Source organism: Apodemus sylvaticus, chromosome 22 (assembly GCF_947179515.1).
Source record: "Apodemus sylvaticus chromosome 22, mApoSyl1.1, whole genome shotgun sequence".
NCBI lineage: Eukaryota > Metazoa > Chordata > Mammalia > Rodentia > Muridae > Apodemus > Apodemus sylvaticus.
In genome coordinates, this window is record NC_067493.1 from 45,420,428 (window position 1) to 45,448,392 (window position 27,965).

The window sequence follows — 27,965 nt, forward strand, 5'->3', positions numbered from 1 at the left end:
TTGAGACAAAATTCCAAGGAGGTAATAATGTATATCAGCTGATATACTAACCCGGGTGGTGGTATTTTTGTTTTAGTTTTCAGACAGTGGCTGGTCAATGTTACCTTAATTGGCCTGGACTCAGGCTGGCCTTGAACTCTAACTCCCAGTCATCCACCTGCCTCACCTTCCAGATCCTGGATCATAGACACAAACCATTCAATCCAATTCAGCTTGCATCCACCTTGCACATGCTAAACATCAAGAGGAGGAAGGGTTCATCTTTGGAAACACTGCTCCAAAGATGACCCCAGCAAAATGTGGATGTCCTACAGTCTGGCTGAACCTTGATTCAAAGCCAGTATAAAACCGTTACCTTCTCAGAGGAGATCTTCCCAAGCAAGCCAGCTTCATACAATGCAGCCACATTTTCTTTTCTTGTGCTGAGGCATCCACTTCCGGTGTCATCACCTGTTAGCAGCTCAATATTGTTCCACATGTTTCTGAGATGGTCTTTGAGAGGAAGGAGCCACTATCTTTCCTGGAACAGACCAAATTATTTTTGTGCATAGGATTTAGTTCTTTGGGAAATGGAGTCTTACTCAAAAGAAAACAAAACAAAACAAAACAAAACTTAGTACTAATAAATTAAAAAAACCTCTAACTTGGCCATCAATGCTGTATCTGGGGTTGTCACACATTTTGGCTCGGTAATACAAACGGACAAGTATTATGATTATCACCAGAGAATATTGAATTGTCTTACACACAAGTCAGTTGGATCTTGTTAGCATAACCTGGAGCTTGTACCATTGCGTGGCCTCAGCATCTAAATTATCCAAAGTTTCCATTTAAAATAAACCATTAATCAGCATAAATCCAGGTTCTAAAGTCAGACTGGGTTATCTCAGGATACATACTTCCTTGGTAGTAGCATGTGCCTTTAATCCCAGAACTTGGAAGACAAAGGCTCAATGGATGGGGACACAAATGGATCTCTGAGTTCCAAGCCAGCCTGGTCTAGAGACTGAGTTTCAGGACAGTCAGGGCTACACAGAGAAACTCTGTCTCAAAAACACACACACACACACACACACACACACACACACACACACACACACACGCTGGGCAGTGTAATCCCAGCACTGTAATCCCAGCACTCTGGGAGGCAGAGGCAGGCGGATTTCTGAGTTCGAGGCCAGCCTGGTCTACAGAGAGAGTTCCAGGACAGCCAGGGCTACACAGAGAAACCCTGTCTCAAAACAACAACAACAAAACACAAAACACACACACACACAAAATTACAATAAGTAAAATTTAAATCCGGGCAGTGGTGGTGCACGCCTTTAGTCCCAGCACTTGGGAGGCAGAGGCAGGTGGATTTCTGAGTTCGAGGCCAGCCTGCTCTACAGAGTGAGTTCCAGGACAGCTAAGGCTACACAGAGAAACCCTGTCTCGAAAAACCAAACCAAACCAAATAAATAAATAAATAAATAATAAACAATAAAATAAAATTTAAAGAACAAAAATTAAGAAAAACTGAGCAAAAACTGAGAAAAGGAGTTCTAAGAAAGTAACCAGAGGAATCTTTCAGAAGTCATGACCCTATTTCAAAGCCCATTAATATTGCAATACTAAGTAAGTAAGTAAGTAAGTAAGTAAATAAGTTTCACTTTTGGTTGTGTTTGTTTTTTTTTTTGGGGGGGGGGAGGTTGTAGTAGCTCTGTTGGCAGAGTGCTTGTCCGGCATACAGGAAAGCTTGGTTCAATCCCCAGCACTGCATAAACCAGTTGTGATGGTCCATAGAAGTTCCCTGTCATTTTGGGATTGGAGGCCAGCCTGGACTCCAAGACCACCTCAAATGAGATCCTAGCACAATGGCCCACACTTTTAATCCCAGTGCTTGGGAGGCAGAGCCTGGTCTACATAGTAAGTTCCAAACCAGAAAGGGATACATAGTGAAACTTTGTCTCAAAAAACAAACAAGGGGGAAGTCAGGTTTCTGTTTGTATGTGCTGCGGGGTTGGGACCCAAGGTTTTGTACACGGCAGACAAGTGCTCTATCCTGGCTGGCAGCTTCACCCTGGCATGAGTTGGTTTCTATCTTCATCAAAAACTACAGCAGAGGGCTGGAGAGATGGCTCAGTGGGTAAGAGCACCGACTGCTCTTCCAAAGGTCATGAGTTCAAGTCCCAGCAACCACATGGTGGCTCACAACCACCCGAAAAGAGATCTGAGGCCCTCTTCCGGTGTCTGAAAACAGCTACAGTGTACTTACATATAATAAATAAATAAATCTTTAAAAAAAAAAAAAAAAAACTACAGCAGAAACCTAGAAGAGTTTTTTGTTGTTGTTGTTGTTGTTGTTTTTAAACAATCTCATTCACAATACAACTCATATCATCTGTGAAGAGAGTCGGACTAAAATACTAAGGTGACTCTCTGGAGAACCTTTAACATCTGAGGGAAAGGGAGGAGCTTCAGATGGCTCCGTGGTTAAGCGTGCTTGCAGTTCTTCCACAGGACCAACATTCGGTTCCCAGGACCCAACTACACATAAGTCCAATTCCAGGTGGCCGACCTGATGACCCCTTCTGACTCCACAGGCACATGCCCCTAAATACACACACGCCCAAATGAAAGTAAAATCTTCTTTTAAAACCGGTCTATGAGAGGAGCTGAGGATACAGCTCAGGGGGAAGTAGGAGCTCACCACACTAGAGACTTAGGTTTGATCTTTACCAAAAAAATAACGGTGGAGGCAGGAAGATCAGAAGGTTAAAGGCTGGCCTTAATACACAGTGAGTTCTAAACCAGCCTGGGCTATAAGAGAACCTTTTAAAGAAGAGATGTGGCGCGTGATGGTGCGTGTCTTTAATCCCAGCAAGTGGGGAGGCAGGTGAATCTCTGTGAGTGTAAGGCCAGGCTGGTATATATACTGAGTTGCCAAAGATGCATAATAAGGAAATTCTGTCTCAAAACACAAACAAAAAAAGTGACAAGGATATACATGGCTGGCATGCATATTCATCTCTGAGACATTATAAACACTGCCCAGTACTGCAAGCCTAGGATCCCAACACTCAGGAGACAGAGACAGGAGGCCCAGAAGTCCAAGAACACTACAGTGTGAGAAAGAACAGGTTTTGGCTCGTGGCTCCTTGCTCTCACTGTAACTAGCTAGCTGTTTTGGGACAAGCACTATATTTTTTCCCTCCATTTTTTTTAACAGAGCTGACGACTGAACCCAGGGCCTTGTGCCTAGCAAGCGCTCTACCACTGAGCTAAATCCCCAACCCCTTCCCTCCATTTTCTAATCTTTTTTTTTTTTAATGTACATCGGTGTTTGCCTGCATGCATGTCTGTATGAGGGCATCATATCCCTCTGCAACTGGAGTCACACACAGTTGTGAGCCACCATGTGGGTGCTGTGAATTGAACCCGAGTCCTCTGGAAGAGCAGGCAGTGCTCTTAACCACTGAGCTATCTCTTCAGTCCCAATTTTAATAATCTTTAAAGTAGTAATATAGGGTTAGCAAGATGGTTGTTATGGGGGTGAAGCTTGATGCCAAGCCCAATTGGCAATCAGAATTCCACTTTAAGAATCCACATGGTTGGCGGGTGTGGTGGTGCCCGCCTTTAGATCCGAGGACTCAGGAGGCAGAGGCTGGCAGATCTCTCTGAGTTTGTGGCCAGCCTGGTCTACAAAGCTAGTTTGAGGACAGCTAAGGCTACACAAAGAAACTCAAAACACAAAATTGAAAAATTTTTTTAAAAAAGCAACATGGTTGAAGAAAGAACTGCACGAAAGTTATCCTCAGACCTACATGAATGAACATTCACAATGAATGTAAAGAAAATATATGTATACTTGTAGGTGCATTTTGTAGACAAGCATCGTGCAAGCACCCATAGTCTTGGCATGCCAGTGGCAAAGACAGAAAAATAATTTTTTTTTTGTCTTTTTCAAGACAGGGTTTCTCTGTATAGCCCTGGCTGTCCTGGAACTCACTCTGTAGACCAGGCTGGCCTCAGAAATAGAAATTGCCTGCCTCTGCCTCCTAAGTGCTGGGATTAAACACGTGCGCCACCACTGCCTGGCAGAAGAATAATTTCAAATTGGGGTAACCTGGTCTGGTCACACACACACAAACACATACACACAAAGTGGGACAGGAATGTTGGTAAAACGTAGCTAAAACTAAGGTTGTTTTAAAGGGTTTTTCTGTGTAGCCCTGGATGGCCTGGAACTCACTGTTTGGACCAGACTGACCACAAATTCAGAGATCCTTCTGCCTCTGCCACCGTGAGTGCTGGGATTAAAGGTATGCGACACCTTCGCCTGGCTTGAAGTTTTCTTTTGTTTTTTGAGTCAGCCCCTCACTGTATAACTAAAGATGGTCTTGAGTTTAGGCTCATCCTGCCTTTGCTCCAGACGACTGGGATTTTAGCCAAGAGCCATCAATCACATCCTGCTGGTTCTGAGTTTTGATGGTTCCTGGGACTCTGTTTGAATTGTCTGCTAATATCGCTATCTGGAAGCAGACATGGGCTAGGAATGTAATGAATAAAGGGAAAGAGCCCGGATAAGACACTCCTTCAATCCCAGCACTCAGGAGGCAGAGGCAGGTGGATCTCTGAGTTTTGAGCCAGTCTGGTTTAAGGCAGTGGTGTCACACACCTTTAACCTAGCACTCCAGAGGCAGAGATAGGACAAGAGCTCTGCGAGTATGAGGTCAGCCTGATCTATAGAGCTAGTTCCAGGACAGCCAGAGCTACACAGAGAAATCCCATCTGGAAATACCAAAAACAAAAAACAACAATGAAAACAACAACTAGAAAGAGGGGACAAGAAGACACTGACCCACCAACCAAAGAGCGTGCCTGCACATGCCCCCTACACATATGTAGCATGCATGCATTTTGGTCTTCATGTGGGTCACCCAACAAGCAGGGTGTGTGTGGGGGGGGGCTGTCTCTGTTGTCTGCCTTTGGATTCCCCTTCATCTGGCTAGGCTGCTTGTCTGGTCTCGGTGGGAGAGGATGGGCATAGTCCTACTGCCACTTCAAGTGCCAGGGTGGCCTCCCCTTCTTTGAGGGAAAGGGGAGAGGGGAGCAGGGGAAGGGGGTGTGAGGGTGGAAGCAGGAGAGGAGGGAGGGCTAGATGCAATCAGGATGTAAAGCAAATAAATATATAAGTTAATGAACAAAAAAGAAAATTAAGCAAACATTAAAATAAGGAAAAAAGAACACAACTGAGCTAAAAGAAATAAAACTATATGTGCATGTGTGTGTGTATATGTATGTATGTGTATATATATATATATATATATATATATATATATATATTAAAACACCTGGTATTTAATCAGGAATTGGGAGATTAAGAGAAGTGAGTTTGAGTAAATACTTTCAGTGTGTTTACCACATCTGTAAAACACAAAGAGACACACCTCAGAAACCCTTTAGATTGCACCAGGCACAATCTAAAAGCTGTTCTAAAAGAATACGATTGTAAATGAGACAGAAGAATGTCATTACAGTCTACCCTTTTTTTGGGGGGGGGGGGCTGGAGGGCACAATATCACATAGACCAGGCTGGTCTCCACTTTGCTATGTAGACCGGAATAATCTGGTTTATGTGTTGTTGAGATTCAAACCCACGTCAGAGGCTACTTCCCAGCCCTAGGGGTTATAGTCTTGTGGGAACAATAACAACAAAATGGTTAAACACCGTGTCAAGTATTTTTATGTTTGGCAGTTTTATCCATTTTAACCTTGCAACTTTAATCCAAGACATCAGTTAGATAATAGACCACAGTTGCTAAAGCTAAGTTTAAAGCTAGTAAATCGACTCAAATAATGTTTGTTTTCATGGATAGATTGTCTCCCAACAAATAAGTGCTCTTATAAGTACAACAGTAAAGTAGGTCCAGATAAACGGAGGGTGATTTAAGAAGTACTTGTTTGGGAAAAGAAGTGCTGAAACCTGAATGACCGGAAGCAAACTATGTAAGGTCAAGAACAGTGATTGCAATCACTGAGAAGGGTGCGAAAGCTCAGAGACTGGAGAGTTTAGGCAGCTATGGAGCCACACCAAAAGTGGAAGTCGGTGGGAGGTAAGTAAATCTTTTAAGACTTTTTTTCTATCTAGTGCAAGAGAGAAAGCAAACAGGTGGTAAGCACAGAGATTTTGGCACCACTGACTGCAGGAAGAAAACAGATGAGCCAATCATGAATCAGATAAAACACCGTCGATGAAGCTATCCACGAAAGCTCAAACGGCCTGCGGTCTAGAAACCTCATTTTTCTCCCGCCAGCATCTAGAGATCGATAAAACACTGAAAAGGAACGAAGCCCCCTGCAGTTTCCATCTGACACGCCTCCCGCTCCCCTTCAGCAGCAAGGAACACTTTTCACCTGCAGCTGAAGAAATTAAAAGCGAATTCTTACGTGTTTCACACTTCTTCCTGAGTGACACAACCGCCCCTGCTGCTTTCAGGTTCCATCCCACTGATTTAAATTGGCGGGAGAGTACCCGCGCCCAACCCCTTTTACGGAGGCCGGAGCAGGCCAAAATTGGATCAAATTTGAGCTAGGAAACTTCCCCGCCCTAAACTAAATTGAACTCCTGACACGGAGAATTCATTCTGAGTTGTATTCTTGGCCCCACCCACTTCATAGGCTTTACACCACGCCCTTCGAAAGACTAACCAATCATCGCCTCGAACCGCGTTGTTATAGAAACTCTTATCACCACCCACTTTTTTTCCCAGCAAGCTACGCGCCTGGCCGGGCCTCATCCCTTTTTTTTGTGCCATCCGGGTCTCTCGCGCAAGAGATTTAGTCTGTGGCGAAGCTTCGAGGCGGCCAGTACTGTTGAGTGCGGGCAAGCAGAGGCGCCGCCTTAGCGGCCTGGACTCAAAAATAATGGCGGTAGGTACTAACTGGAGCTTGAGGCCCAGGCTGTTTTTTTGTTTCTTTACACAGAGTGGGTGGACAGCTATCGGGGTTGTTGTCCGTGCTTGTGTGTGGACAAAATGGCGCCGCGGCCGCTTTCTGCGCTCGCCATCATGGCTTCCTGCTGCAGGGAGGGGGAGGTAAGGCGGTCTGGGTGGGGGTGGGGAGCCGCAGGGAATGGCTTTTTTACCCCAGAACTTTCCTCATCACTTCCCTTACCCAGTATTTCTTCAGAAAGCCCCCATAACTCTGGGGTTTACCTTTTTGACCCGGACTAGTGTTATGCGCTGCGTTTCATAAGGCGTCTGAGGTGATGCTTTGCGCTTTATCGCATTTGACCGGAAAGGAAAAAAGACCAGAAGTATCCTCTGGGACGTACAGGTCAAAAAGGCAGGATTTTTAAGGCGCAGTGTATGAGGAGACAGTCTTTAGTGTTATTATTATTTCTTTTTTAAAGAACTGGGGTTCTTTTAAAGAGCAAAGTTTTGTCTTAATTATCCAGTTCCCTTCGCTTTATTTTGCTTTAAAGCGAATTGTGTTACGTTTTTTCTCTATCTTTCTTTCTTTTTTTTTTTGAGGCAGGTTTTCTTTGTAGACCAGGCTGCCCCCCGAGCTCAGAAGTCATTGAGAACCGCAGCATTGTTTAAGACCCCTTTCCTGACCCATATGGAAGCCGTACCTAAGAACAGGAAGCCTGCCTTAGATATACTATGCCCATCTCTAATGAATCATATTATCCTGTGATATTTGTTTTTGGTTTTCGAGAGAAAATATTCTTGTAAGCATTCTGTATTCTCTTTACTGACTAACAGGTTTTAAGTTCATATTATAAATAAGGCTTACTTTTTCCTGATATTTGAAATTAAAATGGTACAGGTAGTTTTTCAGCATCTTAACTACTCTCTTTCTAGTTTAATTTAGATTTTTTTTCGCCTTTTCAAAGAGCACACAAGCTTTTAAAAATTGTGGGATTAATGCTTTTCTAAAAGTATGGTATTGTTTTTCTTGTATTCCATTATTTTAAGTGAGACAAATTCAGTTATTCGATTTCTGCAGTGTCGTCCACTGTAAAGGTATTGATCCTTCAGAGAACTGGCCTGGTATTAAATCTGCTGCTTGCTTTTCTTCTGAAAAAGGATTTGTCTGCTGTGCTTCAGCTATTATCTAGGGTTTTCACAATTTAAATATGGAAAACGGGTGGCTTATAGACTAGGTGATTAAGAACTGTGCAGTTTACAGGCAGTGTTATAGGGATTTCTACTAAAGTGAAGTGAAGCTGAGTAGTTGATATTTTTGGCTTTCAATCTCCAGGGCACAGGGAGGGCACCTATTATTTCATGTGTTTAATAAAGGAAGTGGGTTTTATTCTGTAGTGTGGTTTATATGTGAAATGACTGCTAATAACCTGTGTCACACAGTGGTTCCTCTGTAACCAGGCTTCTGAGCTTGCTTTACTAGCCTAAGCGTTGTCTTTTTCTATAGTTTTCAGTTCTCATATTGGTTTTCAGGAAAAGTGTTCCTAGCAAGTGAGAGGCTGTAGCAGAAGATTGAAAAGTTTGAGGGCAACTTTGGGCCCTCGGACATCTCAACTTGGGAGGAGGGGTGCCTGTAGTTTATTTGAAGTGCTTTTTAAGCTGAAAAGATACTCATCATAGGCCAATCTGAAATCTCCCTTAAGGATACAGAAAAGAAGGAAAAAAATGTTCTTTGGAATACTGTCGTCCTTAATAATGTAGTAGAGCAGCAAGGGTTACTAGGAGATAACACAGACAGGGAGGTTGTAGTATTCTAGGAGAGTCGGCTACTGCTTGGAATGCTTTCTTTCTGTATCTTTTTGTGCTCTTCACCTCCAGTCGTATGTTTGTCCTTTTAATTGTGTGTCCTTAACTGCTGAGCCTTTCAAGTCTTGAAATCTGTCTTATTTTGTATTATTTTATTATTGGAGTCTGGTATCAGTTTAGATCCTTTCTTTGCCCCAGTAAAAGAATACACTTCCTTTATTTTGGTACTTATTTTCTGAACTAATCTTCCCAAGGGAAAAAGTTGGTCATGATTCTCCCTGATGAAGACTGTAGTTATTCCCTCTGAAGTCCTAAATGAGAAGTTGATAAACACTTGGTGGAAGGAACAGCTGGTAAATACTTTTGGTTTTATGGGTGTTATTGTTTGCTTGTTTTACCAAGCTTTTTAAATATGAACAATTAATCTTCAGCTGTGCTCAACATGTTTAATTCTAACAGAGGCAGGCAGATAACCTGAGTTTGAGCCTGGCCTGGTTTGCATAGTGAATTCCAGGCCAGTCAGGGCTACATAAAGAGACCTTGTCTCAAGGGGATTGGGTTGGCTGTGGAGGGTCTGGAGAATTGTACAGAATAATAATATAGTTTCTCAGGGCCTGTCCTAAGTCATCTGTTATCTGGGTGAACAGATTTATTTCTTTATCCTCTAGTCAGATACTTCACTACAGACAAATTCATACATCAATACTGTCTGTTAACAGTACCTCTTATCAAAGTTCAACTAAATATTGGGCTTGGTGGCCTGTATCTGTAATTCAGTGCTCTGGAAGTAGGAGGGTTAGGAGCTTAAGGGCCTGGCCTATCTTCCCTGTGTGAGATGCCGTCTCAAAATCAAACTCAACTGAAGAGAACTTTTAGATTTTAGTGTATCCTTGAAGATGCTTTCTTTTTTGTTTTGTTTTGGTTTTTTGTTGTTTGGTTGGTTGGTTTGGTTTGGTTTTTTTCCCAAGGAAGGGTTTCTCTGCGTATCCATGACTGTCCTGGAACTCACTCTATAGACCAGGCTGGCCTCAAACTCAGAAATCCACCTGTCTCAGCCCCCCCCCCCCCCAAGTGCTGGGATTAAAGGCATGCGTCGCCACTGCCCTGTCCTTGAAGAGCTTTCTATTTTTTCAGTTTAGCTTCCTTAGTATTGCTTTTCTTTTTGTTTTAACATCTCATACATCAATACTGTTATACATCATTTTCACCCCCTCTTTAGTAGTACTATGGTAAAACATTTATTATTTGGATCAAACAGTTGTCAGAAATACAGTTGGGTAGTTGGATTCCCACCTCTATCTCTTGTGATTTAGTATGGAACTGCATATATAGGCAGCAAGTGCTTCTACCACTGACCTACATCCTCAACCAGAAATAGCTTTAGTGGTGGGTTACAATTGAAATTCATTCTTAGGCATTTATTCATGGGTTTCTGTGCTGGTTGCTATTGTGAGTACAGAAGATAGGTGACCTTCTGTAAACTAGAAAAGGACAAGAAATTGAACCTTAGGTAAATTGGGTCTCTGAAAATATGCGTGCCATTATGTCCTTTGTTTCAGTTTTTGTAAGTGCTGGAATATAGCTCAGTTATAGAGAAGTTGCCTGACAAGCATGAGACCCTGGGTTTAATTTTTAGCACTGCAAAAAAAGTTATATTGTAATATTGCCTATAAAATGCTTTAACATGGAAACGGCTTGATGTTTCCATAGCCCAGAGCATAAATACGGAGAGGCAGAACATGTTTTGCTGTACCTCTGTGCCAAGGGGATATTTTCATTAAAGAAGGTTAATTAGGTTCTCAGGTAAGGTAATTTTCTGCTTATTCTTTTATAATCTAGAAATACTCCCTATGCTGCTTTAATATCCTATAGTTTTAAGTACCTTTCTACTTTTAACAGCTCATTTTAAATAGCTTTTTAATAATAATGAACAACAATTTGATTACTGGTAAGCATCTAAAGTTTTATAGTTTCTTTAAATATTTATTGGAAATACCTACAGTCAAGTTCTTTACATCTGTTACTTTACTACACATACATCCACTTGGAAATCAGCCATGTTTGGGTTTTGGTTTTTCTGGTAAAACTCAACTATCTTCATTCCTTGCAATTGTAAAAACTAGGAGATAACTGGAAATATAATTATAAACTTTGATAATTTTTGTTTTTAACTTTTAGGCTATTGATACAGAACGAGATGGATTAGCCCCAGAAAAGACATCACCAGATAGAGAAAAGAAAAAAGAGCAGTCAGATATATCTATTTCTCCTAGAGCCTCAAAACATCATTATTCAAGGTCGAGGTCAAGGTCAAGAGAAAGAAAACGAAAATCAGGTAAGGAATTTAATGGGATAAAATGTTGTCTAGAGCCGGGCAGTGGTGGCACACGCCTGTAATCCCAGCACTCTGGGAGGCAGAGGTAGGCGGATCTCTGAGTTCGAGGCCAGCCTGGTCTACTGAGTGAATTCCAGGACAGCCAGGGCTATACAGAGAAACCCTGTCTTGAAAAAAACCAAATCAAAAAAAAAAAAATGTTGTCTAGACAGTGGTATATCCTACATTTATTGAACACACTGTTTTGTAGCACCCAATGGGAAGGTTTTTTTTTTTTTTTTTTTTCTTCCCTCACTAGGGCTAGAACCCAGTCCCTTCCACTTACTTAGGCCTAGCCCTGTAATGCAGTATGTCTGTAGCAAGCTTGGTGTTCATGTGTCCTTTCAAAAAGATGAAACCAGCTGAGCATGGCATACACCTTTAATTCCAACACTTAGACAAACACTGAGGCAGAAGCATTATATAAATACAAAGACAGCATGAATGACATTGTAGTTCCAGGCCAGCCCAGGCGAAATAGTGAAACACTGTCTATAAACCAAAGGAGGGTAACTAGTGTACAAGGCTATTTAAAGAAAGCAGGGCTGGGTATGACTTCAATTAGTAGAGTGCCTAGCTTACATAAGGACCTACTGTTGTAAAGTTAATAAACAAAGGTGAGAAACCAAAGAATCATTTGTTTAAAAGCTGTAATTGGAGCTTAGTCATGTCCTGGTGTGTGTTTAAATTTAATTGGGCATTGTGATCACTTTTAAGTTGAACATTTGCTAGCTTGATGTGACATTGCAGGGGAATCAAAAGTTTAAGAGTCAACTCTGGGCTTCATAAAACCTTGCCTCAAAACAAAAATAAGAAAAATGTCTTGCTGACATCCCTTTGACTATAGAACATGTCAAATGCAATCTAGTCTCCCTAATCCAGGGTAACCTCCTGTGTGCTAGGATTGTATGCCCAAACCTGGTTTGTTTATTTTGGGGTTTTGTTTTTTATTTTGTTTGTTTGTTTTTCAAGACAGGATTTCTCTGTATAGCCCAGGCTGTCCTGAAACTCACTCTGTAGACCAGGCTGGCCTCAAACTCAGAAATCCGCCTGCCTCTGCCTCCCATGTGCACCACCACTGCCCAGCTTATTTTGAGTTTTATGTGCACATATACATGCCCGTATACGTGTGTGTGTGAATAAAGTATATTTATTTACTATGTGTGTGAAAGCAGGTATTTGAAAACCAAGACTTGATATTTAGTGAGATCTTAGCGTGGATAAAGGCACACATATGTGCAAGCCTGACAACCTACATTCAACCCTCAGAGCCCCATAAAAGTGAAAGGAGGAAACTGACTCCCAAGGGAAACTCTGACCTGCAGATGTGGGCACCTACAGTAATGAACTGGCCAGGCATGGTGCACTGACAAAAACAGTCCTGGTCTGCATAACAAGCTCCAGGCCCTAGCTCACCTCAGTAACATAGTAAGGCTCACTCTGTTTTGAAATGTTGAACATAGCCTAAAACATACTTTTAGAGAACTAGAAGACAGGAGTCATAGGGAGGTACTATAGTCATAGTTGTTATAGTTGTTATGCTTTGCCTTAGTTTGTTTGTTTTTAATTCTAATCTGGATCTTGTTATGAAAGTCCTGTACGATGGACTTTTTATTTTGTATCATTATGTGTTGAAGATATTTTTGTATCTTTGTGTAATTGGGATTTTGGTGTGTTCACAGATAATGATGGACGAAAGCACAGAAGCCGGAGCAGAAGCAAAGAGGTAATTAACACTTTGTAGTGAATAGGTGCTTTAATTCTTATAAAGTGTCTGGTAGAAATGTTTTTGTGACTATTTGCTATTATCAAGGTAAGTACCAAAACTTGAAATTTAAAAGGTTAATTGGGTTTTAAAATAAGCATGATTTGGATTCATCATTTTTTCAAGAAGATAGTTGTTTATATGGAAAGTACCTTCAAAAGCTATTAACTTTTACTATATTGTGAAAATACTCACAATAAAAATATATGAAGAATAAACTGGATTTTTAGGCCTGTCATACAGAGCTTCCATTAATCTGAGGTCCCAGGTCTCCTTATCCTTGACAACTGCTCAAGATTTTTAACTAGCAGTCATCTTTAACCATACCCTATTTGTTGGCGACTTTTTCTTTATTGAAAATACTGAGTTTTCTTTCTTTCCTTCAGTGAATAGTTCAGCGAACCTAATACTATTGCAATAAAGATATAAGAGACAGTTGGAAAGGTGACATTTACAGTAAAGCCCTAGGGAAAACAAAGGCAGCAGCTGGACTACAGAGAGGAGCTCACTTGCCTCACCCACCTAAGAAGATGAGAACTGAGCTACCCAGGAAAAGAATTAGCAGTAACGAAGGGAAAAGAAGCCTCAGGGGGCTGGGCGAGGGACTCCCCAAAACAAATGTGGGCAGGGACTTCACCTCTTCCCCTAATGGAAGCTCTGTTAAAGTTTTTAATTTAGGAGAGTTTTTGTGAAAATGACTATTTTGTTTAGCTCACATGATAACATTTCTATAATAAATCATACTCAGCGTGCTAATGCGCGAAGAGACTGAACTGAAGACGCTGCAGACTCAGATAGCAAAATAATAAGCCTACTTCATGATAAGGTAACTATTAGTCATTCAAACTCCTATTTCCCTTAAATAAATATATCTTAAATCAGTTAAGGGTTATAATGTTTTATAAAATTAATAGTAATGTTATATTTGTGAACTGATTTAAAATAAACTCTTAAAGTTTCTGGAAATTTTACCATTTAAAGTTTTTCTAGTCTACCACTATATAGCAAAGTTGAGAATGTTTTCTAAGGCCATGTTAACAGAGAGCTGGCCATGAAACTAAGGTTTGTCTTGTGCCTCTGGGTCTCTCATTTTTCTGCAAAATAAGTCACTTTGATCATTTTCAGATGTGTCATTGTGCATGTTCCAAAATGATTGGCTCTGCTTTTTTGTTGTATTTTTAAACATTGTTTTTAATGTTAATTGACCTTAAATCAAAAGAAATATGTTTTGGCCTGTTGTGAGAAATACCCATGTTGTGCTATGGTGAAGTGGTGGCCTGGGTAGCACTCAGGCAAGGATGGGATCCAAGCCCCAGTGAATTACTGTGAAGCTTTGTGTTTCCGCTCCTGTTTATATAAAATAGGAGAAAACCATTTAGAGGATCTGAGTTTCTATTAGTTTTATAAGTTTAATGCCCTGAGTCATATGAAATTTTAAGCTTTAAATACAAGGTGGGTTTTCCAAGTTTGGGTTGGAAAATAAATATCACTTAGAACTTACAAATTTGACATTTGAGTGGCAAGAGTTGAGACTTGATCATCAGTTAACTTAAAAGCTTATGTTTTATGACATAGGAATTATTATCCCTGATTTACTTTTTTGGTTTTTAATTTAAAATGGTAGTTATTTTCCTCTCTGGATTCATAAATGTAGTAGAGCTCTAAGCCTGATGGGTTTGCTGCAAGCCGGGTGGCTGCTCCACTGTTCATAGACATTGAAAGATAATATCTTTGGGGAGAATGTGGCTAGTTACAGGCAGATATTGCTACTCTGCCTAATGTGAAATAGCAGGATATATTAACCTTTTGTTAAAGTATACTTTTCTGTTTTGTTTGAAGTGCATTTCAGAATGCCATTCTTTGTTTTTACCTGTTACTTCTCTTTTTGCTATTACTGGGTTTTGAGCCTAGGACTTTATGCATGCTAGTGAAGTGCTCTGCTACTGAGGCAAACTCCATAGTTCTGTTAATTTTTTACTTGATTGGTGTTTTGTGGGTTTCTTTTTTCTTTTTTTTTTGTTTTTGTTTTTTTTTTTTTCTTGTTTTTTTGTTTGTTTGTTTTCCTTTCTTCTTCTTTCGAGACAGAATTTTCTGTGTAACAGCCCTAGCTGGCTGTCCAGGAGCTTGATTTGTAAACCAGGCTGGTCTCACAGATATCCACCTGCCTCTGCATCCTGAGTGCTGGGATTAAAGGTGTGAGCCACTGCTCCCAGCTGTTTTTTTTTTTTTTTTTTTTTTGTTTTGTTTTTGTTTGTTTGTTTGTTTGTTTGTTTAAATTAGATTTAGAAATGGGTTGGGTTTTTTTTGTTGTTTTTTTAAATTCTTAATGTGGATTCTACTTGAGCTGTGGTTTTTCATTATCCATTAATCTGTTTTGAAATCATTGTAAGATACTAAAGGAACAAACTGCAATTTTGTGTCTTAATGAGAAAGTTGTAATTACTATGCCACCTTTAGGTGATATGAAACTAGATTTTATTTGCCACACGTTCCTAAGGTTACTAATGTTGCATCACAACATTTGTTCACTGATACCCATACTAACTCTTTTTGTTGCACTATTTTCCTGAAAGAACCAACTTCTTGTTAAAACAGGCAAGAAGACATGAATCCAAAGATAAGTCCTCTAAGAGACACAAGTCTGAGGAGCACAATGACAAAGAGCATTCTTCTGACAAAGGAAGAGAGCGGTTAAATTCATCTGAGAATGGCGAGGACAGACACAAACGCAAAGAAAGGAAGTCATCCAGGGGCAGAAGTCACTCAAGGTCCAGGTCCCGTGAAAGGTAACAGTTTTGTTGTTGTAGTTTAATGCTTTAACTTACAGTTTATACCTAGTAGCAGTATATACATGTAGTCTTAAATGGGATACCATTTCTTACTATCTTAATGTAGTACCTTTTCAGCTTTTAGAATCTTAGGGTATAGTAGACAGCTATCATGTCCAAAGCTGTGGGAATCAGTTCCCTGCACTGGAAGAATAATGCTTTGGGGCTTTTTCATAAATCTAAAAGTGATTTCCAAGAAGCTGAGAGATGGTTTACCCATTTAATTAGTAGCTAAATGAACTGTTAACCTCTTCAGTTATCTTGAAAAGTTACATTCTTGTTTTTGGGGGGTGAGGGTTGGGATAGGTTTCTCTGTGTAACTTCCCTTCCTGGGTGAGAAGACCAACCAGGCAGGCCTCAAACTCAAAAATTCACATGCCTTTCACCTTTTAAAGAAATTTACTAGTTTTTGAGTCAAGGGTCACTCTATAGCACATACTGTCCCAGAACTCACTATATAGCTTAGATTGTCCTTAAACTTCTGAGCTACAATTACTGGTATATATTACTATACTCTACCATTAGACAGGCTTCAGACTTGCGATTGTCCCTGTGTTCCTCTAGAGTGCTGGGTTATATATAATATTTAGTCACAATGAAACAGCTTTTGGGAAATGGGGTCCTGATTCAAATGTGTCGGCTGTTGTTTTAGTGCATGTGGGTGTTTTGTCTTCATGTATGTGTCACACATGTTAACTGGTGTATAAGGAGGCCAGAAGAGAATTGGATTCCTCAGAACTGGAGCTAAGTACAGTAGGTGTTCAGAACCCTCTGGAAAAATCACTAAGCTATCTCTCCCTCCTTGGTGTCTTTTTGTTTTTTGTTTTTTGTTTTTGTTTTGTTCTTGTCTTTTTTAAGAACTCCATTTGGTGGTGGCATATGCCTGTAATCCCAGCACTCTGGGAGGCAGAGGCAGGCAGATTTCTGAGTTTGAGGCTAGCCTGGTCTACAGAGTGAGTTCCAGGAAAGCCAGGGCGATACAGAGAAACTCTGTCTCGAAAAAACCAAATTCAACAAACAAACAAGCAAAGCCATTTTAACATTGTTATATTCAGTAAGGTTTAGGCAATAATTAGTACAATTATCAAATATATTGGTATGTTTATGTCTTGGCTTTAAACAAGGGTCATTTTCCTTTTTCGTTTTGTGTTCTTAAAATAATCTTTAACTTTAAGAAATTTTGTAGTTTTCTTCCATCAGTCTGTTCTGTTGTGATTTTTTTTTCAAGATTTATTTATTATATGTAAGTACACTGTAGCTGTCTTCAGACACCCCAGAAGAGGGTGTCAGATCTCCCAGCATCTGTGGGATCAACCATCATGTGGTTGCTGGGATTTGAACTCAGGACCTTCAGAAGAGCAGTCAGTGCTCTTAACCGCTGAGCCATCTCTCCAGCCCCCTCTGTTGTGTTTCTAATGATGTTGAAAGCAGAAGGATCAATGACAGCCAATGTGTATGCTCTGTAGTATCTTTTATGTGCCTGGTTCAGTGTTGTTACCATTGTAGTGATAGACACCAATTTTAGTCTACATAGCATATTTCAAATTAGATAAAGCTGATGAGTTGACAAGAATGACAATTGGCACTCCAGAAAGTGAGTCTACTTGTCACCCCAGCATGTAATTCGCACTTTTTATAACAAGTCAGCATTTAAAGTAAATCCAACTATAGAATTTGTTTGGTTTGTTTGGGTTGAAGTTATTTTTTTTTCCCCAGTTTATTTATTTATTTATTTATTTATTTATTTGTCCTCATGGACTCATGTCCTAGCCTAGTCCCCGGTAGAGCCCAACCAACAGCGTCTGGAGATGGCTGGAGGTGGAGAAAGCTCCCTTTTCTATTCTGTTATATAAACAATGCAGGTTTCTTTTTCCTGTCCTGATAGCATATTTTGGAGTTTTGGTTACCTACCTTATGTGGTACAGAAAGGAATTTTCAGGAATTAAGAGGTAGGATCAAAAGGTCTGCCTGGGATATGTAGCAAGAACCTGTGTTTTAAAAGAGAAGCTATCTATGAGCAATCACGAGTTTGTACACTTGAATTTCAGGCGCCATCGCAGTAGAAGCAGGGAAAGGAAGAAGTCTCGTTCAAGGAGTAGGGATCGGAAAAAATCTCGATCCAGAAGCAGAGACAGGAAGAAGTCAAGATCTAGAAGCAGGGATAGAAAACGAAGGATCAGAACACGTTCCCGATCAAGATCCAGACACAGGCATAGGACTAGAAGCAGGAGCAGATCGAGGAGTCGAAGTCGGTAAGTATTTATTATGCTGAATAAAGTATAGCAGACTTCTTGCTATTTAGCTTTTCTCAACTTGTGTGCAACATTTTTATTTGCTAATTGATCTAATAACTTTTAATAAATAGCTACATCATCATAAAAGAAATGTAGGGCCGAGTGGTCATGTCTCAGTAGATATGCTTTAGTATACTTTGTCCATGGGTTCTGTGCCTTGCATCACAAAGAAAAGTGCAGTGCACATTCTTACACTTATAAAAGTGTGAGTAACCTAAATTATGGTCTGTTTTTTGATCACAAGAGCTAATCTTGATGACTGTTGCTTGATATATGTATTGTAAACACTGCATATCTGACCTTTTGGATTTTATTTTTCTCATTTATCTATTCGATTTTTTTTAAGATTTATTTTATGTATGCGAGTACACTGTAGCTGCATAGATGGTTGCGAGCCATCATGTGGTGCTGGGAAAATTGAACTCAGGGTCCGGCTCGCTTTGGCCCCAAGATTTATTTATTGTTTTATGTAAGTAAGTAGCTGTCTTCAGACACACCAGAAGAGGGCGTCAGGTCTCTCTTACAGCATGTGGTTGCTGGGAAGAAATCTAGAGGAGGCGGTGCTCATAACCACTGAGCGATATTTCCAGCCCCTTGTTTGTTTAGTTTTAAGATTGCTTTATTTGCATTTTTGTCCTGCTTTTCCTCCCTCCGAGCCCTCCATTATACCCCCTCCCTGCTCTCCTTCAAATTTATGGCTATATTCTTCATCAGTTGTTACTGAGTACGTATATTATGGTCCTATATATGTATATATAAATATAGTCTGTTGTAACTTGGTTTCAGGCAATTAGTTTGTTTCTGGTCTAGGTCAGTAACCTTTTTTTTTAAGATAAGATTTTACATATCGGTATGTATTTACCATATGTGTGGATTTTGGAGGTCTCTTTAAATACCATGGTCATATTGTCAATTTCTAAAAGGCAAGAGGGAAGTCCAGTACAACAACATGAAATGGTAGCTGGTATTGGTACCTACTTTGAGATTCTGATACTCAGTAGTTTATTTTAGGCATATTTAAGCATAGTACAATTTGTGAAAACATTTCCTGGTGACAACTCAATCCAGTGCCTATTAAGTTGAAACTCTTGTATAGTACAAGTGACATCTTCCGTAAAGATGGGCTCTATAGATGCAACTGGGTATTTAAAGGATAGTGATATAGATTGGCAGAGATAAACATACTCGAGGTAAGGATCTGGAGGGGCTGGTTGCACGGCCATACAGGTAGCCTAGAAATCACCAGGCTATTGATTTTAACCATCTCTATTTCCTACCTTTGGGGCAGAAAACATGTTAGACATCTCTCCCTTTACTGGTTTTCTTCCTGTGCAAGAACCTGTTTGCCTTGTACAAGTTGAAGTCAGAAGAGGGTGTTTAAATCCCTTTTATCTAGGGTTACAAGCAGTTGTTAGGCACCCACCATATATTCTGAGAACCGAACTTCAGTCTTTTTTTTTTTTTTTTTTTTTTTTTTGAGGCATGGTTTCTCTGTATAGCCCTGGCTGTCCTAGAACTCTGTATACCAGGCTGGCCTTGAACTCAGAAATCCACCTGCCTCTGCTTCTCAAGTGCTGGGATTAAAGGCGTGCGCCACTAGCACCCGGATAGAACTTCAGTCTTAAGAACAAGAAGTCCTCTTAACATCTGAGCCCAACTCCAAACCCATTGAATGAGTTCTATCTATGCATTTTTTCCTAATTTATTGATTAATAACTTATCTGAGATATTAATAACAGCTTAAAAATAGGAATATTGGAATCCTCGTTGTATACATACAAACATTCAGGATGAGCAGTGTTTGAAACTAATCTTTGCATCACTACATATACAAGCAGAAAGTTGGAAATAGCCAGTGTGATTCCAGTTATAACATGGGTTTTGACTGGCCATATGTATGAGAAATTTAGAATTATTATATAAAGGATGTATTGATTGTTGGGGTTGGAGAGATGACTTCGGAGGATACCAGCACTGGCTGCTCTAATTCAGTTCACAGCACTCATGACTTCTTAAAACATCTGTAACTGATTCCAGATATGGCCTTAATCCAGGCATAGAAATAGTGTACAGACATAATGATTTTTCTTTTTATTTTTTTAACTGTAAATCATGTGCTGTTTTGATTTTTGTTGAACTATGTAAAGAAAATTGGTTTTTACTGAAGATACATATTAGGTGGCTCTAATGAGACATGAAATATTATTTATTGTAGAGATAGAAAGAAGAGAATTGAAAAACCAAGAAGATTTAGCAGAAGCCTAAGCCGGACACCTAGTCCACCTCCCTTCAGAGGCAGAAACACAGCAATGGATGCCCAAGAAGCATTAGCTAGGAGGTATGTATATTTTCCCATATAATTCATATTTTTTCCTTTTCAACTTTAAGTAGCTGGTCAATTATTTAAACAAGCTTTTAACCCAGAAAAATCCTCCCTTCCTCCAAAAATTCCTAACCATAAATGATTCTGTACATTTATGATACAGAACTATCTGAGTAGGTTTTTTGGCAATTTTGTTGACTTTTAATTGGCACATTCAGGAAGACTGACAAGTTTTTGCCTTTGGGATTAACTGATTTTTTTTTTTTTCACATATTTAGACTTTAATGTCTTTTGTTTGCATTTGAGGATTTTGAGTTTTAAATATGGCTCAAGGATCTCTTTTCCCTTTTTTCTTAAGACAAAACACATTTTGACAAATTAAGACAACACATTAAGACAAAAATATTTTTGTCACTGGTTTTAGATTTAGTAGGTAGGTGCGCATCCTACACCAACTTATTTTTTCATATTGTAGAAAGAATGTTGCATTTCCAAAGTTTCTAAGCTGGTAGTTGTTTGGCCACATTAGAGCAGGTCTGTAACCAAAGAGCTACCTCACCTCAGGACGCAAAAAGTGAAGAACGTGTTTGCAATTTTTTGCATATTCTGAAAATTATACTTTTTTGGATTTGGGTTTTTTTTTTTTTTCTTACAAAATTGAGTGTGTATTTTTTTTTCATTATAAAAATACAGTTATCACAGTGTAACCTGATGTGCTGCTGCCCTGTGAAGCCAGCCTGGCAGAAACTCCACTGAACAGCAGCAAAGGTGTGAGCTCACCCCTTCTTCATCCGTTCACCTTAGTGAATGGAGTTGGTTCTAACCTGCAATGGCCCTACAAGTACAACCAATAGTTGTCTTGTTTAGAGCGGCGGAGTTATGGAAAGCTAATTTATGATGATTTGTTTATTAACTGACAGTATTTTCCAAGCTTTGAAGTTTGCTGTTTCTTACATACATCTATTATATTTTCTTTTTTAACTGTAACTGAGATAAAGTTATAGGCTGTATACGTTGGTACATATCTTTAATTCTTGCATTGAGAGGCAGGAAGATCAATTCAGTCATTCTTGACTATGTGAATACTTTGAAGACAGTGTTAGGCCTATGTAAGACCACAAAGAAAAAACGCAAAGTTTTTACTACTATCAAGCCATTTGATATAGATTATCAGTGATGTTAGTATTGCAAGTAGTAGTGTGACTTGTTGATCCACGCCTTCAATCCCTTCATTCCCAGTACTTAGAAGTACACAGATCTCTTTTGAATCCAGCCTGGGCTACATAGAGAGTTCTAGGAAGGACATTAGAGGCTATCTGCTGAGAGACACTAACTCAAAAACAAAACAAAGAAACATGTTTACATGTTTTAAGTGTCAGAGTTTAAAGCCGTTTTGGATATAAATGATCTGTGACCTATTTTACTGATTAACATAATTAGAAACTTATTCTCACTAAGAATTTGAGGTCATGCAAGACTATATGGGATACCTTCTGGAAAAGAGAAAAATTATAAATACTGTTACCATAATGCATGTATGTCACAAAACAAAAAAATAACTTTCCTCAGTCCTGCCTGGTTTGGAACACATTAATGAAACATAGCATCTGAAAGGGGTTTCTCATTCAAGAACTGAGGGATTAATCTGCTGTATGAGAAATGAATCTGAACAAACATGGTAATTTTGTGTAAAGTATAATTCCTTTTGTTTTATGCTGAAATTCATACTCTATGTTACCAGTTACTTTCCTAATCATAGCTTGCCAAATTTAGTTTGTCTTCCTTATTATATTGTGATGAAGTGTTTTTGCATATCATCTTCCAAATTAAAAGTTACTGCGATCCCTTTGAATATAAAATAGATGGATTGTTTTTACCCTGGGTCATTCTTTCACAAGCAGTATTCATTATAAACATTGTTTTGCCACTACCCTATATATAACACCAATATGAGGTTTACAGGCATTAATTTTATCTTTGCTTTCATAGCCAGTACTGACAGAAATTGGAGACTGTTTTGATTATATTAATTGTATTTGCTGGTTTTTAAATAAGGATGGCTCTGGTTGTTCTGTAACCCAGAGTGGCCTCAACCTCACTAAGATCATCCTGTATCTCCCAACTTCTGAGGTAAAGGCATATTCCACCTGGCTGTTTTGCTTTTTCTAGACAGGGTTTCACCAAGTACTTCTGCTTTAATCTTAGTAATGGCATTTCATATATGTGTTCGTTGGCTGTCTAGGGATTTTTACATTTTATACTATTTAAGTGGGTATGGGAGGGGCTCCACTTTTAAACTTTAGTCTTTGAGTCAGGAGGTGATGCGCAAGCCTTTAATTCTAGGATTTCAGGGTTATGGAGGCAAAGGTAGGAAGATCTCAATTAAGGGAGGCAGGCCTACAGAACTAATTCCAGGAAAGCGAAAGCTACACAAGAAACCCTGTCTTGTGGCCAGTAGGGTAGTAGTTACTGTTGCTACCTGTAATCCCACCGTGTCAGAGTTCAGGTCTAGCCAAAGCTGACTCTGTCAGAAGTTGTTTCTTTGGTGAATACAGCAAGGTATTTCTCCCTAGTGATAGCCTAGCATAGCCTTGCCGTTTAAGGCCAGCACAGACAACACAGACAACCCCTAACTTTTAAAAGAGTGTAAGGATTGTACTGAAATATTCATTAACTGACTAGTACCTAATATATATAGGAGGAATGTGCTATTCATTAAAGCCGTATATATAAAATGTTTGCATATATATCATGATGGTACATATTTGGTTTTACATCAAGTTGTTTTACATTGTCTTTGATAGATTAGAAAGGGCAAAGAAATTACAAGAACAACGAGAAAAGGAAATGGTTGAAAAGCAGAAACAACAAGAAATGGCTGCAGGTAACTTACTACTAATTGTATGGTTATAAAAATAAATGTATAAGCTTAAAAGATACAAAAGGTTTAATAAACAAATCAGGCTGGATAGGTGGCTCAGGGGTTTAGAGGGCTGACTGCCCTTCCAGCAGTCCTGAATTTAATTCCCAGCAACCACATGGTGGCTCACAACCATCTATAATGGGGTCTAATGCCCTCTTCTAGTGTGTCTGAAGAGCTGTAGTGGTGTACTCATGCAGAAAATAATTAAATCTTTTTTTTTTTAATTTTGAAATCACCTTTATCGCTTTTATCGCTGCTTGATCAAGGTACTGCATAAACATTTGCATGCTTTCATCTCATCTTCTCAAAAATCATTTTGTGTCCCTGAATAGTGGCACTTGCCTTTAATCCCAGCACTTGGAAGGCAGAGTAGGTGGATCTCAACAGAGTAAGGCCCTGTCTCAAACAAAAACAAAACCCATAAAGATTAGGTATAGATGTATATTGCTGGAGAGGACCCAGAGTGTTACTCTTGCCAGACAGACATTCTGCTACTGAACTATTTTCTCAGCCCCTTTGTACATTTGCTTTTATTGTGATAAGATTTTATCTTGGAGCCTGGCAGTGGTGGCGCACACTTGTAATCCCAGCAAGATGGGAGGCAGGCAGATTTCTGAGTTCGAGGATAGCCAGGGCTACACAGAGAAACCCTGTATGGGGGTGGAATTTTATCTTGGAGCCAGTTGGTGGCAGTGCACGCCTTTAATCAAAGCACTCAGGAGGCAAGGGCCAATAGATCTCTGAGTTTGAGAGATGGGCAGGACTACAAAAAGAAGCCCTGTCTTGAAAAACCTTTGTTTGTTTTTAATTACATTGGGTGTATTTTGGGTGGTCATTCTCTCGATGCAGGCACCTTCACCCACTGTGCCTGCCATGTTGTCTGCCACAATCTCTGGGTGGGGGGAAGTTTTTTGTTTTGTTTTTGTAAGAGGACACACCAGAAGAGGGCATCAAATCCCATCACAGATGGTTGTGAGCCATCATGTGGTTGATGGGAATTGAACTCAGGACCTCGACAAGAGCAGCCAGTGTTCTTAACCCACTGAGCCATCTCTTCAACCCAGTCTTTGGATTTTTGAAAGTCTCCTGTAGCTCAGCCAGGCCTTAAATATGTGATCTTCTTACTATGACAGCCTCCTAGGTGCTACTTATTAGCAAATGTGTGCCGCTACACCCAGCTATATCAGTTGGGGCTTTGTTTGGGTTGTTTTGGTTTTTGTTTGCTTGGGTTTTTTGTTGTTTTGTTTGTTTTTTGTTTGGTGTTTATGTCCGTGTATAAGGATGCATATGCCTTTGTGTGTGCGTGTGTGTGTGTGTGTGTGTGTGTGTGTGTGTGTGTGTGTGTGTGTGTGTACACATACACAAAGTTATCAGGATAACTTCTGAAATCACCTCTTGCCTCTTCCTTCAGATTCTGGAAACCAAACTTAGGTGACCAGGCTTTTCTTTCTACCCACCAAGCTATCTCAGTGACTCATGAGCAGCTAATTTCTTACTAAGTGAATAATGGTTATTCTTGGTTAAAAACAAACCCAAAACTCCATAGCTTGCTTCCTGTGTTTAAGAACTTTTAAGCCTGATACCTGTGGTGGCCCATGATCTAACCTTTCAAGAGGCTTGTGGCAAATTCATGGCTAGACAGAGCTGTAACATAGCAAGACTGAATGCAAAAATATAGTGCCAGAGAAGAAATTTTTTTTTTTTAAGAGGTTTATATCCTGATGGAGGATGGCTCCCCAGGGCAGTTTCTGAGTTTTTGAACAGTATAGTCTACATAGCAAATACCAAGCCAGTCTGGTTTATATATCCCTTGTCTTGGAAGAAAAGGACCGGGGAGTCAGCTCATTGCTTAGCAGCACTGGCTGCTTTTTTCAGTGGTCCTGGGTTTGATTCCTAGCACCTACATTGCAGTGCACAGCCACCTGTATCTCCAATTTCAGGAGATCTAATGCTCTCTTGTTGTTCTCTTTGGCACCAGACATGTATGTGGTATATACACATACATGAAGGCAAACACTTCTTTGAAGGTAGCGAGCTATATTCTGAATTGCTAGCTTACTTCATGTCTTCCTATTGAGTACATTTCTTTGGGGATATTAAGCAAATGTCTATTGATAAACACAAGAACATCTTAATTCATTGTGAGCTAACATTTCCTTATATTTAGTGAAAAATATTCTACAATTTTACAAATTGTAATGTCTTATTTACAAACACTATTTGTGTAAACTGGATTTCTTATGTCTTTAAAAATTCATTGTGTTTTTTTTAGCAGCTGCAGCCACTGGAGGTTCTGTTCTTAATGTTGCTGCACTGTTGGCATCAGGAACGCAGGTTACTCCTCAGATAGCTATGGCAGCTCAAATGGCAGCCCTGCAAGCTAAAGCCTTGGCAGAGACTGGTATAGCAGTTCCCAGCTACTATAACCCAGCAGCTGTGAATCCAATGAAATTTGCTGAGCAAGAAAAAAAGAGGAAAATGCTCTGGCAAGGCAAGAAAGAAGGCGTAAGTTTATGGTTTTTGTTTGTTTGTGGAACTCAGAAATCTGCCTGCCTCTGCCTCCCAAGTGCTGGGATTAAAGGCGTGCGCCACAACCGCCCAGCTCTTGTATATTTTATAATCAAGTTTGGCATGATTACTTAAAGTCAAAATGTGTGTATTTGTCCAACTTGGATAAAAGAGACTCATTTGTTTGATTCTCAGTTGTAACCTTCATGGATGATATTATATTAGAATTTCAAAAGACTGAATTAATTTGAACCAAGTTTTTGAAGAAAGCTTTTAGTATTTTAGTGTATTGATAAGGGGTGGTTAGCAGGTACTGATAAGGAACTTAATCAAAGATAATATTGCATTATAAGCCAGAGATAGTGGTTCATGCCTCTATTCCCATCACTTAGGCTGGGGCAGGTTGATTAGAAGTTCAGGATTGCTTGGGTTAATGTGACATCCTTTTTCAGTGGGCATGGGATTTATTTTCATAACTCTTACATGTTAAAATAGAGGTAAAAATTCCAGTAAAAGAATGATTAAATGCTATTATTTTATTTTGACTGTATTGTGGCCTTTATAAAGTTTTATATATTCTAAAATCCAGTTCTTCTTAACAGGACAAATCTCAGTCTGCTGAAATCTGGGAAAAATTGAATTTTGGAAACAAGGACCAAAATGTCAAATTTAGGAAGTTAATGGGCATTAAGGTGAGTTATGCTTTAGAGTTGATCCTAACTTCTGTTTTCGTGGCAACATTGAGTTCCAACCTTCAAGGTATTTCAGTGGTGTGTCTGTTCCAAAGTACTTTATTTGGAATATCTCCATTCTCCAGGTTACTCTCATAGATATGACTTTGACTTTGCCATGTCCTTATTATTAGATAATGATCAGGCCTGCTGTGGCTACTTAATGAGACTCTGTATTAAAAAATTCAAAATCAGGTGAGGCATGAAGGCTCACACCTGCATTCCAGGAGGCAGAGGCCAGTGGATCTCTGAGGCTAGTGTAGTCTACAAAGAGAGTATAGGACAGCCAAGCCTCTGGTATCCTGCCTCAGAGAAAAGTAAACGGAATTAATGAATTTGCTGGGGAAATACTGATGGTTTTATAGGTTATTTGGTGGGGCCTTTAACAGAGTAAGTAACCTCCAGCTGCTAGCAGTTAGCCCCACCTCCACTGTTCTTCCCACAATGCCTTTAATCTTTTTTAAAATAGAAAGCACTTTGGCCCTGAAATACGCCCATCCCATTTTTATAGCGGTTATATGCTCAGTCTTAGGTACACTATTCTTTACCACACTATTTAAAATAAGTTATTGGGCTATGTTACCATAATGTCTTTATACTTACAAGTGTTTTAATAACTATCATCTTTAATAGTTAATATCTGGTGCTGGAGAGCTGGCTCGGCTGTTAAAAGCACTTGTTCTTCCGGAGGCCCCAGGTTTGATTCTCAGCATCCACGTGAAAGTTCAGAACTGTCCATGTCCAGTCTCAAAGGCAGCGCAACTCAGACAGTGTACCTGTGCTCCTGGTGATGATGATTTAAAAGTTAAAACGTTTGTGTTTGATATTTAGAGTGAAGATGAAGCTGGCTGTAGCTCCGTTGATGAAGAAAGTTACAAGACTTTGAAGCAACAGGAAGAAGTTTTTCGAAATCTTGATGCTCAGTATGAAATGGCAAGATCACAAACCCACACACAGAGAGGAATGGGTTTGGGTTTCACATCTTCCATGCGTGGGATGGATACAGTTTGAAAAATATCAATTTGGGACTTTATAGACTTGTTCTGATGTTGGGTCCTTGTTCACCAAACAGCTAGTATTCTAGCTTGCATGGGTGTTGCATTGACTTTAATTTATTGAAAAATACGATTTTTTTGTAAATATCAGATCAGTGATACTGGTGTTAGTGTTGTAATCAGGTTAAACCCACTTCCATTAAACTTGACAGGACTATAGAAGGACAATATTTTTTAGTTCATGAATTCTACTTTTCAAATATATTAAAGCTTCGGGTGGGATAAAATCTCATACATAGATTTTCTCGTGTCCGCTGTCTTGTGTACTTTTGTACTTAACCTTGTACAGTTATTTTCATCTCTTGAAACATGAAAGAAATGTTATGTAGATGTTCTTTAGAAGATCTGGCCATTTGGTACATAATCCTGCACATGAGCTGGGCAGTGATAATAAAAATGGTTTTCTCAAAACTGGTGTTAAGTTATCTGGTGGTTGGGTTTTTT

At 39.6% G+C, this 27,965-nt stretch overlaps 2 protein-coding genes across 11 annotated transcripts in view; one reads left to right on the forward strand and one right to left on the reverse strand.

Annotated features, from left to right (window-relative positions):
• The window catches only part of Kntc1 (kinetochore associated 1), a 75,514-nt gene extending 68,983 nt beyond the window's left edge, over positions 1-6,531 (reverse strand). For all 4 annotated transcript variants that reach the window (XM_052167482.1, XM_052167483.1, XM_052167481.1 and 1 more), the window contains exons 1-2: positions 6,433-6,531; positions 356-520 (exon numbers count right to left, since the gene is read on the reverse strand). In XM_052167482.1, the coding sequence (XP_052023442.1) occupies positions 356-478 (123 nt within the window). In that variant the 5' untranslated portion in view covers positions 479-520; positions 6,433-6,531. The remainder of the gene's footprint in view (positions 1-355; positions 521-6,432) is intronic.
• A 247-nt stretch (positions 6,532-6,778) lies between these two features.
• Rsrc2 (arginine and serine rich coiled-coil 2) lies at positions 6,779-27,946 on the forward strand. Of its 7 annotated transcripts, none has more exons than XM_052167871.1 (11): positions 6,779-6,915; positions 8,975-9,073; positions 10,899-11,055; positions 12,777-12,820; positions 15,455-15,645; positions 17,736-17,939; positions 20,197-20,319; positions 23,109-23,188; positions 25,500-25,732; positions 26,338-26,427; positions 27,298-27,946. In XM_052167871.1, exons 2-11 carry the CDS (start codon positions 9,002-9,004, stop codon positions 27,475-27,477), a joined length of 1,374 nt encoding a protein of 457 aa, XP_052023831.1. In that variant the 5' UTR covers positions 6,779-6,915; positions 8,975-9,001; the 3' UTR covers positions 27,478-27,946. The 7 variants fall into 7 exon arrangements, with proteins under 7 accessions (XP_052023831.1, XP_052023832.1, XP_052023834.1 ...); XM_052167872.1 differs by having other exon boundaries at positions 25,503-25,732; XM_052167874.1 differs by lacking the exon at positions 8,975-9,073 and adding an exon at positions 10,431-10,523 and having other exon boundaries at positions 15,433-15,645.
• The last annotated feature ends 19 nt before the right edge of the window (positions 27,947-27,965 follow it).